We start from the raw sequence: 13,798 nt of genomic DNA on the forward strand, positions 1-13,798 counted from the left end.
TATATATATACTTTTCATTTTTAGACAAACTAACCATAATACTATTTATGCCGTGTGTCATTAAGTGGCCTATCGAAAATGTATACCAATATGTTGTTCTTTTTTTTTAGTTTTGGCTGGATTCATCTCCAGGGAGGACGTTGAAGGTATTGTATGTGACCTAAAGTGCATGACTGGGGATGATCTGATTACGGGAAGAACAAAAATATGTTAAAATCTGCAGTATCAGATTGTTTTTATAGACTAGACAACAGGGAATTGAGTTTGGGGGGCCAAAGAAAGAACCTTCTTAATGTAATTAAAATCTCCATATCAATGTAACAATTCTCACCAAATCAGGCCTAATCTAAACTCAGGTGTATGCACATTGCTACAAGGGTTGCTCCCTTTTTTAGTGAGAACGCATTCATTTTAGAAAGTTTCACCTATGTTAGAAAACATCTGTGAGTGGTAATAAGCACTTCCAGCGCAGTGAGTTTGGTGTTTGTGACTCTGTTATTCCATCACATTTTCTGCTGCTATTTCAGTTGGAGAAGAGATAGAGATGACACCTATGGTGTTCGCAAAAGGCTTGGCTGACTCTGGCTACTGGGGAGACAAGTTTTTTGGAAGGATAGCCATGGAGGAACCACATGCTGGGAAAGGATTTTCGAGAAAGTCCTGCAGAGTAAAGGTGATTTATGGGTTGGAACCAATGTTTGAATCAGGGAAAACCTGTATCATCAAAATCCGAAATCTAATCACCTTTGGGACCAAGAATGAAAACACCTTAGTGGAAAAGAATTATGATATCACCATTCAGGTACGTACTATTTATTTTGCACAATTTTCATGAGTGAAGAATGGGAAAATCATTTGACACGCTCTTAACAGCAGATGCCGAATATAAGGAGGCATACTTTTTTTTGTTTTTGTTCTGAAAGATCAGCACAAGGAGCCAATTAGTTGTGCTGTAGTGCTCATGTGCTAACAAGGAACATGGTGATAGGGGTAGAGAGCAGTGTGACAGAGAGAATAAATGATCAGTTTCATTATCCAATGATACACTGGGGAGAGTGACAAAGCCTGTGAGTGTTACCTAGCAGGGCTGTGCCGTGTTGCAGATCTATGTAAATCTCAGAACTGGATGGGCAGAAATACAAATCCTTTGGCAGGTGAAACAGCCTCAAAGTGGAATAAATCTGTACAAATGGGTTATGTAAATCAATGTGTAATTAGAACTTGAACTAATATGTCAGTATCTTAATATGTTCACTTTTACTCTCAAGGAATGTAAAATACAGAATACTACCCGCGAATACTGCAAGATATTTGCAGCTGAATGCAGAGGAGTCCCTAACTTTGGACAGATCCTTGAGTAAGTTCTGAGCTGTGCTCTGCATTGTGTTTATATTAACCACTTCATGACTAAGGCCTTTTTTTAATTTTTTGTTTACATGTTATAATCCACATTTTAGGCCTGGAAATTACTTAAAACCCCCAAACATTATATATTTTCTGAAAGCCCTGACCCTGTAGAATAAAATGGAGGCAGTTGCACATTTTCATGTTGCAGGATATTAGCGCAACTCCTTATCAAACCCCAAAATTTAGTGAAAAATGCACTTAAATGCCCCAAAACACAATAAAATACCAATTTTTAAAAATAATTATTTTAATTGTGTATATAATTGTGTGCGTCTGTAAAAGTTCGACAAAAATCAGTACCCCAAAAAGTCCATAGACGAAGCTTTAAAAGCCCCCACAGGTCAACATTTTAGGGATATGCATAAATATTTGCGCTAGAATTATTGATCTCACTCTGGCATGCGTGGCAATACCCAACATGCTTAGTGCGATCGCCGTTTTCAAACGCAGGCGCACCCGATGCATGTTAACGCGCGCGTGGTTGCGGGGGCCTTTAACAAAATGTAGAATTATTTTTACATTTAGTTTATTTAATATTAATTTTAAAAACTGTTTTTTTTTTTACTTTAATTGCTATCACATAGGGGGGCTTACAGGCCCCCCATGTGATAGCATATTGGTGGTGACAGGAACTCTAAGGTGAGACTATGAGTCCAAAAGACCCCTAGTCTCACCTTTATACTCTAAATAAGCTATTGAAGTGCAGATTGCACTTCAATAGCTTATTGCTGGGCTTCAGGAGCCCAGCTCTGACATCTATGGGACCGGAAGTGATGTAATCTGCAACGCTCCCGTTCCCAAAGTACGGGGAGGAGATTGGTGAAAGTTCGCCGATCTCCTCCCCAGCTTCCCCCCGACACCAAAAGCCGCCATGAGTCTGTTTAAACGGGCCCGATGCCATTGACGTACAGTCATGAAAGGGTTAATGTAATTCTTTATTACATCATAAGAAAAACACTAGGCTTTGTGGGATTATTTAAAATGGGTACGTATATTGTTAATTATGGCTAATCATGCCTACAACCTAATGTTTATAGATAATTAGGTGTTTAAAGTCTGTTTTTTAAAGATTCATTTGTATTTTCTTACAGCATATGACTGCTGTCTTTATCCCAAGGGCTTGCATTGTATAGTATGGGTTAGGGTGTTCCGTTAATTGCAGCTGAGGTAAAATGTGAACTTTTTTTTATTATTACTTTAGGATTTTACCTCTGAATTTGATCTATCGACCTGCCAACAACATCCCCTACGCTACCATAGAAGATGATCTACAGGGAGCATTTGAAAAGTACTGTGTCAGGGATATTACAGGAAAATTACACTTCAAGAACTCTTCAGAAATAGAGCGAAAATGCTGCACTTTTCAGCACTGGGTATACCAGTGGACTAATGGCAATTTTCTTGTCACTACTCTGGAAGGTGAGTAAATTAGATATAGTCATCACAGAAACTCAGTAATAACTGAGGAAAGTGGTAAACCATTGACCTCCCTAAAATATCATGTGTCTGTTTGTACAGGTGTTGAATGGAAACTAACCAACATAGCTATCGCCACAAAATCCAGGGGGTAAGTAGAATTAAAGTTTTTACTGTCAAATTCAGCAACAAGGATGTCAGTGTCTCTTCCATTTGACGCCCACTGTAGGGGAATTTAATAATACATAGCACCATTTTGAAATAAGGGAACCTAAGTCAGTACACGTTTGCAAAATTGCACATGTTGACATTCCCTTTCACATATCAGAAACTAAAAAGAGTCAAGTCTTTAACTCAGTATGCCTCCATGTATGCTCAAAATGCTAGAACGTACTATTTCAGGTATGTCCTACTTGTAGGATAACTAGAGTGAAGACAAGAAGAGATGGATAATATTAGAATGGGTGGCTTCCTTGCATCTATAATGATCAGGATATGTGACATTCACACATTAAAAGTACAGTTTAAGTAGTTAAAATAATGAGGCAGATAAAAGAACATTTGCTATCAACTCTTATAATCTGTTTTCATTGGACTTTTCATCAAGGTTTTAATGCTTTCTCTGCATTCTACTCATGCTATTAGTATCTTATTATAAAATGTCTTATAAAAAATATTTAAAGCCAAATCAAGCAGATAAGAAAACACCTATTAATGCAGTGAGGTGTTCATTAAAAAAAAGTTAAATGTATTTCCAAAAGCGACTAGCATTAGTGCCAGAATTTGGCTAGGTTGTGTAAATCTCAGTATTCTATGGACATATATACAAATCCTTTCTCAGGTTAAATGGCTATCATATACATATGACAATTGCGTATTTAGCTGCTTACCTTAAAGTCTGCTTTAATTTGGTAGTTTTTATTGATTGTTTATTGTCCTAGTTACACCCCCGTAGCAGTTTATGGCATACGTTATTGCTGGATTTGAACTAAACAAAGAAGTACCTGCTATGTTCATTCTTTACTGAATTGTTTGTCTAGATATCAAGGACTGAAGGAGAGCTGCTATCCAGAGATCCTTGAGGAATTCCCATCAATTCACCAGTGCAATAACTACTGTGAAATGCTTAGCTTAAAGTCACTCAAGACAATGGAGAGTCTCCAGCCTCCAGCCAAGCCAAAAGGCTCAAGAAGTCCTCAGATGCAAAGAAAATCTGGCTCAGGGTCTGCTCAGTCAAGTCCCCAGATACAAAAGAAGACTTTAACAGTCGCACAAAATAATAAAAAAGGTGGGGTCAGCCCTAAATCCCCAAGAAAATCCATGGAAACTGGTGAACCACAGCCAGGTGCAAAAAATAAAGGAAATGACATGAAACTACAATAACAGTTAGAACTATCATATTTTTTGACTCTCTATACCTGGACATGACTTCAACTGGACTATTTAAATCAATGAACTACGAAGACATAAAGGACATCATTTAAGGTGACAGATTATTTTTCTGTATTTCACATCATAAGCAGAAAGGCTGTTGACAGTCTGACCTGCAGGGGATTTGTTATAGGCAGAGGATGAGCATAGGAGGTGCATGGGCAAAATGTATTATGTACGGATGATGATTCAATTTATTATGTTGCAGATACAAAGAAAGCTGCATTTCAGGACTATTGAATCAATTTCAAAGACAAATGTTGGGATACATGGAAAAAGGCAAAGTCCAATTCCAATGAGGTATCTTAATATGTGAAACAATAACTGCACCTCCGTTACACAATTTGTTCTACAGGATACACAGCAGAAAAAAAGCACAACAATCTACAATATCTTCTTTTCACTTCCAATGCACTATTTCATCAGCTTTGGTTTGTATAAGAACATTTACAGGACATGTTTTTCTTAAATAGTGATATTTTGTGATGTTTGCTGGTCATAAGCAGCAAAATGTTGATCCAGTGCCACACTACAAAGTAACACAGATAGAAAAAGTCATTAAAAGTCAACAGAAGACTTATAATCACATCAGGAAATCCTATTAAATCAGGGGTCTGTTTAAAGCAATTGCTCTCAGTTTTTGTGATCGTACCCAGCTTCAGACAACACATGTAATGCTGTTGATCATTCTCTGATCATTCTCTGGAGGAAACGTGATTTATGCATTAGCGTGCAGGTATTTTGCTATAACTCAGGGTGATTTAGTATCTGTAAGTCTGCAGTTTACCAGTGTTTGTGAATCACTACAGGACTTACTAGCCAAAGGTCTCAAGACCACAGCAAAACATAATTCACAGAAGACTCACAGCAAGGTACCAGAGATAAGTTGTAATAGTGCTGGTAGTCAACCATACAAGGCCATGCCAAGACTCATATGGGTCCTGGTGCAAAACATGAACCAGGCGACATGAAACATTTACTTCTTACTGCTTCCATTGATGTATTGATGAAGAAAGGGACAAGTAATCAAGCTCAGAAATGGGCTCAGTAACATGGACCCAGTATGTGTTGCTGCCCCCGGCTAACCTTGTTCCTGCTCAGCTGCATTAGTATATTTGACAGCATGCCTTCACACATCTGTAAAGAATTTTAGATGCAATGCTAGGCAAACACAACTATAAGGAATACCAGTACTACACTACTCTTGTAGAACCCTAGTGGTGCATTGTATGGAAAAACTTTAAGTGCAGTTACGCTGGGTATCCACTATGGTAAGGCTCTAGAGTGTAGACTATTCAATACTAAGTAATGTTACACTTAAATTATTGTTACCAGGGAAAAATTGATCTGGTCTTCAGCTCATTCTCTGCATAAACATGAATACTGAGCTTGAAATTTCTCTTTGCCTCCCATAAACTTTAACTTGAATACAAATCATAGCCAGAGTCAAAACATACACAGTACATGAACACAATATTTGGGCTGACGTCTGATTGCTTTCCTGTGATTTTTCCAGGGCAGTTCCACTCTAAGTGACAAGCTGTAGACATGCTGTGGTAGAATGCTGCATTCAGTTTAGTTATAAGATAAGACAATCATATGATCATAAGATTCAGCACAGCTAACCTAGACCACTGCACCCAGTGTCTTTGTGGGGAATCATAAACATTATTGTGACAAACTAACTGATGCCTGCCTTGGTGGCAGTTGTAGTACCGGCTTAAATACTGCCATTAACAAATTCTGTAGTCTGTCCTAGATGTTGTAATTGTAGATTGGATTTTATTGTAGACTTCTCATTTACTGGTGTCTTGCCCATGAATATAAGCATTTGTGAGCCCATTTGCAGCAAATAAATGATGGTGCTCTGGAGGCAAAGTGACTATATTACAATCAGTTTCATCAAGCACTAAAGATTAGTTAGACTGCACACTAGAGTAAAGCTACTAAGGCATAAGATGAATATCTCACCAGGTAAACGGTTTTAGCTTTACTTGCAGATAAGCTGTGTGTAGGGTGCAGACATTGGGCTTTAAACGGGTAGGATAGAAAATTTACTCCTCATGACCACATATGAATGTGTATGTGGTCAATATGCAACAATTTCCATAGCCTCCCTTACAAACAGTTTGGCAGAGGTGCTACATTTCATGATTATAAAGCTGTAGCCATACACATATCTGGCCAAATCTGGTAAAGAATGGGCTGTTTGAGTTAGACAATGTGTATGGTGGGCCTAATTGTACTGTTTACCTAAATGTACTGTTAATATGCAACCACTCTGAGGATATAGATATGCAATTATCCAAGCATTTCCTTTATCAGTGTATTGTGAGGTTCAAGTTTTGCAGAGGGTGGTCATGCACTTAACTTGTGACCAAACTTCTGTACATATGTGTAAGCAGGGCTGTATCACTTTGCACTATGATCGGTTGCTTCAGAACTGCCTGGCAGTGTGCCACACACACAGTCACTTTGCCTCGTTTGGTATGTGTTTTTCATCATTGTGGATATATTTGCCTTGTTTAATAGATGTGACATGTGATATATTGAATGTTCCTATTTGCACATTTTGCTGTACTGGAATCCTTGAAGCACTTCATTAAAATGTAGCAGTGACTGACAACAGAGAATTGTTATTGATCATTAAATGAATTTTCTGTATATAAATCACAGGTATTCATTAAAAAATCCCTCTACATCACTCATATATGTCCAGAAAAACCTGTGGGAACAATAAAACTAGTAAACGTATGGTTGTTCTAGATGGCATTACCATTACACTTTCTACTTGCAGCCTCTCACATCTATTTATTTGAAAAGTACCACTCTCTTTTCTGGTGCGTTTACAATCCAGAAAAAAATAGCGCATGCAGTACTTTTTTAAAATGTTCTGGAACTGAATGCAATGGTGTGAATTAGCCTCACTTTTTACCATAGGAATGAATAGGTATGCTATTTGGACCAAACAAAAAAAATTCTGGTCTCTATCTGGTCTGGAGATGGTGTGAACAAGCCCTTAAACAATTTGAAGATCACTGAGTAACATGTTTAGCAGTTGTCATCAATGTATTTCTAATTCAACGCCAGAAATAATATTATCCAAATCTTAAATGTAGCCTCGAAAACAATGTGATGCAGTGAGTAGGTTATATGACAGCCATCACTTTGTTGTACTAAACTGCATCTTATAGAATATAGTCTGTTTGTCGAGTAAGAATGGCTGTAACCGCACATCCCTTTTCCTTCTATATTTTACTAATATATTGCTATTATTGCTATATGGTTTAAATATCGTTTTTTAGGGATTGCAGCCAAAGCTACACTGTGAAATAAACATAAAAACAGTAAGAGGATGCAATATTGTTGTAAAACAAAATCTGTATATATAGTAAACCCTTTATATCATTGATATATATTAATTTACTTGTCTGAATGCTCTTTGTTATATATTAAAAGATAAGGGCATGTTACAGCAAATTGCACTTATCTTTCCACTGATCCTTACCTCCCCATGCACAGATGCATATTTACCAAGGCCATTCAGTTGTGCTGCAGTGCAATGAACATGCAGATAGCAGAAGAGAGTAGAGTGACAGAAAGATAAGCTCATCAGTATGCTGCTTCTGTTTTCACTGTCCAGTCATAGGATGGGGTGCGAAGGGGACCTTAAGGTATTACTGAACTTTTCTGAACAGAGAAAAATCAGGCTGTCCTGTTTGTGTAAATTGCAGAACAGGATGGACAGAAATATTTGTCACCAGGTAAAACAGTTACTCTGCATGTATTTCACATTTAGCTGTTTGTCTGGATTTCAGCTTTAACTTTGCTGTGCAGTAGTCAACTGACATTAGATTATAAGACTAACCCATTCTAATGTCCTATACATGAGTTCTGTCTAAGAAAAATAGAAAGATTTACAAAAAACTAGAGAACAGATTTTGAACATGGAACAAAATTGGGCAGAACAGATCTATCAGATATGACCCGCCTCCCATGTTCCTGATTGGCCGGGAAGCCGGCTCGATGCTGATTGGCTGTAAAGCCGGCTTCCCAGCCAATCAGCATTGAGCCGGCTGTTCACCTTAAAGAAGGTCAAATACCCTTTATTTATAAAAGAAGCACACTATTCCTTACAATACACTAAGGCCTCATTAACACTTTGATATTAGGTCCGCCAGTACATTCCTGTAGCATGAAACAGCAGATTCCTGTGGCGGGAATCATGGGTGGTTCCAGACAGCTGCAGCCACTCAGCCTGTACAAAGCAATGACAGGCTAAAAGGAGCTGCAGCTATTCACATGTTTCTGCATATCCACCGGTTAACTGTGGCTAGGGACAGAGGTCCAAAATCAGACGCAGACAGATAGCCTATCATTGCTCTGTAGAGGCTAAAGGGCCGCAGCTGTTCAAAACAGTGACGTGCGGTACCTCTTGCTCCGGATGAGACATTCCGCTGACCAAAGCCCCGCCCATGCTGACCAAATCCCCACCCCCTATCAGACGAAGCCCTGCCGGACGAAGTCAGGCCCCCGACCCGTCCCCAAGCTAGTGTAAAGGAGGAAGGGAGGGGACTCCCTGTCCCTCACTGCTGAGGTGCTCCGTCCATGACAGGTTACACAGCGGGGAGGGTTTCCCTGCTGTGTAACCTGTTAGATCCCGATCTGAATGGAGAAAAAGCTGTCAGCTTCAGACATGAGGCTGACAGCTTTCTCCTCCATAATTCTAGGTGAGGCTCTGCCTCACCTGCCTCCCCTGACCGCACATGCCTAGTTTGAAACCATCTTTGATTGCAGCTGCAAGAATCCGCTGATTCTTATCGCACAAATCTGCTGTTTGACTTCATATACAATAGGGTACAAGGTCTAACACTAACACACAGGCGGATATTGACAGATTCCAATAAACAATTGTATGGAACATGTGCATGCTGTGTTGTTTCTGTGGCTAAATTTAAATAACAACAATTAAAGCTAGGGCTGTACAGGATCATTTCTGCCCTATAATTATACATGATAGTTCAGCCCCCCCAGTCTAAGCATTGAAAGTGTGATCTCTGTAACTTACAGTTGTGGTGAGATGGCAGTAACTCACAATCTCAGTAGAGTTGGCAGACAGTAACTTAATCTGGATGACACTTTAAAAATTGTTTAGAAGTTAAATCCAAACCGTGCAGATCTTTATAACAGCAAACATTGGATAGGTTAAAAGATCATAATGTGATCCACTAAGCAAAGGACATGTGGATGAGATGCAGGCTGGAACAATAAAGATTATTCCAGCCTACATACAGGAAAATTGAACTATGGGGAGGGGTGGAGACAATACCAGAGACAGATAATTAATTCTGAATTAAAAAAACTGGTAACATGACCAGTGAAGCGTCTTAAAAAAAAATACAGCAAGTCCAGTTGCCTTGATTGATTATAGCAATAATAAGCAATAATATTTAAAGGCATATCAAAATGCACGTGTACATGACAATGAGCATATATTTTACCTTGGGATCCTAAAGGTGGTAAGTGACTTTCAAGAAGCATGTTGCCTGTTTGTATATTGTATATATTACTTTTGTTCAAGAGACCAATCATTCTGAAAATAATAATTTTCCACATTTACTCATGAAAAAAAATTGTATTTCTTTCTCATTCATTAACGGACGCAGGATTCAGTTATCCAGAAATTCAATAATACAGCCGCCTACAGAAGTTGGACAAAAAAAAATCCATTGCCAGCCAGGTATATTTGCTCCCACTCCCAGCATGCTTCAGTTTTTTTTGCTAGTGTTCTAGGATGATGGGCGTATTTTCTCTGCTGAGAAAAGTTTACCCATCTTACTATGCACTTTTTTCTTTTTATAATAAACAAAATGTATGTAAACCTCGTAAACCAAGTACAACAATACATACAGAATATTAAGTGAGACTAATACCTCCAATTCACGATGTATATGAGAACATGCATAAAAAGACTTTCTAAGTCTGACTCTGTTTTAGTTTTTCTGGAAAGTGTTTTTCTGTTTGACTATCTGACAAATCTGATTGTGAAATTTGTGATGAAAAGCCCCCCACCTGACTCGTGGTTGTTCTAATATTTTCCTCCCATAAATTACTGAGTCTATTCTCCCTGGGATCATTTCTATTTTGCAATTTATAGGCTTTGCCATTTGAATAGAATAGAACAGTACCTCTGAAATGTATTTTCTTTATTTTACACTAAATTATTTTTAAGGAAATCAATCCTATTATATCATTTTCCCAGCTGTTGTTGGAACAGTAAATGACCCTCAAATTTCGCTAATCTTTAAAAAATTCTCGTATCTGGATATTTGACTGTTCTAAACTCAATTAACAGGCTCACCATGTTTCTAGAGAATATTTCCAAGTTAGCTTCCCATCACCATTCAAACCCTTCTGAAATCTGAGATCTGAGAAAAAATTTGTATTCTTAATCCTAGGAAGAAAAAAATGGACATTTCTATTTATTAATTGGATCTTTATCTCTGAAACTAATGCAAGTATGGATGTCAGCTATATACGTCCAACTGTAACCCAGGGGAAAGAGTGGCTCGAACCACCAAATTATATTATCAACAAAATGTATGTAAACCTCCAAGTGTTTGCTCATTCCAAAATTCCTGAATTCTCTAAGGAAGCTTTATACAACGTATGAATCATAGGGTATTACTCAAATGGTATACTAAGAAATTCAGATACCAGACTGTTAATTTGCTTTTGCATTCACTGAATTAGATGGCCATTGTAAGATTAGAAGGCATTTGTTCTAATCTCTAGAACAGTAGCAGGAATGGCTAATTTGGAGAGCACTCTTGGACATGAGCTATCCTAAATCATTGATCCCTGTCTGTGATAGTATTTCAGTTCATAAGGATTACACTATTGGGAGAATTATCAGGGTGACCCAGGATCCTATTAAGGAGATTGCTTTAATGCATGGCAATTGAGCAGGATTCATATGGACACTGTTCATTAATCATTTTGTAACAAGATTATGAGGCAAGGCTATCTAGATATAGAAGATATTGGAGATAAAGATTGTGCACTACTAGTCTTACTTATGTAATCTTTTTTTGTATTGAAGCGAGTTTTATTTTAAGATACATATCAAATAAAGTATATATTTTTGAATTAATTTAACCAAAGAGTGGGACTGTACAATATAACCCTAGGTACATTTAGGTTATTTAAGTTTCTAAATTTTGACAGGTGGTTAGTACACAAGATAAGTACACAAAGGGGACTTCTTTGAAAACAGGTGGTAGTACACAACAACATTTGGAGTATCTGGTGATAGTACACTGAGTGGCCAGAATATTATGGCCACCTGATGTTTGTAGGCAAATTAGCTATAATTAGCTATAATTTCGCGCTGAAGTTGCTAGAGGGCCAGACCATTATACATAGGGAAGCAGGTTGTTTACCACATCAGTAGAAGTGATTTATTTCTGAAGATATTGGTAAACAACGCGATTTAACAGCCTTTGAACGTGGGATGATTGTTGGCGCTTGGAGCCATGGAGTGAGTATCAGCAAAACAGCAGAATTCGTTAAATGTTCAAGAGCAGCTGTTGTTAAAGTGTTTAAGGACTGGACTTGCAGCCAAAAATCTGGGTCTGAGCATGCGAATTGTGGCCGTCAGCGACTGTCAATGTTAGGGCAGAACGGAGAGTGGCAAGACTGGTACAAGACAACAGAAGGGCAACAGTGCAGTGTCAGATTCCTCGCATCACCTTTCAACATCTCGTGGAGTCACGAGGCGGCCCAACGAAGTCATCTCGTGGAGTCATCTCGTGGCCCAACGAAGTACTGACGGGGTGGTCATATTAATCTGGCCACTCAGTGTATATCCTCTGGGGCATCCTTTGTGGATGCACACCAATCCCTTTTGGTAAACAGAACAAATGTAATCTCAAAAAGGCTGATATAGACCATTTTTTAATTGAATAGGAGTTTAATCAAGAAATGAAGGTGATTAATCTTTCCTCTTAGTTGTTATCACTGCATGAGGTTAGCCTTCTATAAAAGGACCTTACTTCATTTTGCCTGGACAAAACATATAGATACATTTGATACTATTAAGGATCTACACCTTTTTGGGAGAAAGATTTTGTTAAAAAAATGTATACACCACCAGAAGAATGATTTGCCATTACAAAGTCAAATTGTGAATTGGACAGAACTGAGCAGGGAGGATTATAAATATCTGAAAATTCTTATGGAACTGTGGGTAGGGGGCAATGTGAGGGATGATCTATCAGAGGTATCTGATACACCTATTAAGATGGCAATGGTCAAGATATGTTTTTAGACCAAAATCTATATCCTTTCTGCCACTGTCCGTGTGTACCAGCTTAGCCTCCTTTGTCAGGTAGGTTGCAAAAGATATTGATACGTTGTCTACTAATTCACAAGCAGGTGATAATTTGGATCCAGCTGAAAGAAGGGCTTTGAATTAATCATCAAGAAATGGTTTTATAGAGATTAAGCCAGCTAACAAGGGCAGCAACACAATTTTACATGCAATAATAGCAGACACACTAGGTCATTGATTCGGAGTACACCTTATGGACAGTATTTAAGAATTTTAAGACAGCGATTTTTATATGGAGACTGTGGGCTTGCGGAAAAGCCTTAGGGAACATGGATATTAAGCTAAGAGATTGCATAAGACCTTTAAAAGGTTTTAGAAGGTAGGACTATTGGTTCTGGAAAATATTTATCTAGGAGCCAACGGTATGTACACAGCTTGACTGGGCAGCAATGTAAGAGGGAGAAACAAGGCAGGTTTACAAAAAAAAACTCTCAGATAATAATTACAGCAAATTATGTCAGTTAATTACTGGGACAAGAGGCAGACATATTTCAGAGACACACTGTGCATCAGGTAAGCCTTTTTTGTGGGCCGAATTTGAAGAGGTAGAGAAGAGGCATTTTTATCCAGAAAAAGAAATTACATTGGATTATGCCACAGGTTGTTCCACAGACAAAAAGCAGAAATATTTTACAGACGTATGTAAATGTATTTTTAGTAGGCCATATTTCAGAAGTGAAATATAGGGCACTTTTTATTTAGAAATAAAAATTGCATTGGATTATTCCACAGACAAAAAGCAGAAATGTTAAACAAACACACATATGCCTTTTTAGTAGGCCACATTTGAGTACTAAGAGACAAGGCACTTTTTATTTAGAAATAAAAATTGTTAATGGATAGCAGACCAGCAGAAGTGTCAGAAGATGGTAATGATTGGCAGGTCAGCAGTGATGGCAAGACATTGTAATGGTGGCAGAAGATGTTTATGGATGGCTGGCCATTAACTGTGGCAAGAGATGATAATGGATGACAGGCCAGCAATGGGGACAAGAAATGGTAATGGATGGAAGGCCAGCAGCGGTGACACGAGATGGTAATAGTGGCAGGAAACCCTCCTTCTCTTGCTTCTCCTGTGACTGGGGCAGCCTGGGGCAGTGACAGAGTGAGAAGAAAGCAGGCCCCGGGACAGCAGTAAGTTCTCTTCTTCCT

At 38.3% G+C, this 13,798-nt stretch overlaps 1 protein-coding gene across 1 annotated transcript in view; it reads left to right on the forward strand.

The window, feature by feature from the left end:
* The window catches only part of ALPK3 (alpha kinase 3), a 54,747-nt gene extending 49,977 nt beyond the window's left edge, over positions 1-4,770 (forward strand). Inside the window, exons 11-16 of the mRNA XM_018567634.1 lie at positions 111-146; positions 528-802; positions 1,269-1,357; positions 2,609-2,826; positions 2,926-2,974; positions 3,864-4,770. Coding sequence (XP_018423136.1) covers positions 111-146; positions 528-802; positions 1,269-1,357; positions 2,609-2,826; positions 2,926-2,974; positions 3,864-4,206 — 1,010 coding nt within the window. The 3' untranslated portion in view covers positions 4,207-4,770. The remainder of the gene's footprint in view (positions 1-110; positions 147-527; positions 803-1,268; positions 1,358-2,608; positions 2,827-2,925; positions 2,975-3,863) is intronic.
* Positions 4,771-13,798: the final 9,028 nt, after the last annotated feature.

Source organism: Nanorana parkeri, unplaced genomic scaffold (assembly GCF_000935625.1).
Source record: "Nanorana parkeri isolate BGI_ZX_2015 unplaced genomic scaffold, ASM93562v1 scaffold1078, whole genome shotgun sequence".
In the NCBI taxonomy this organism is placed as follows: domain Eukaryota; kingdom Metazoa; phylum Chordata; class Amphibia; order Anura; family Dicroglossidae; genus Nanorana; species Nanorana parkeri.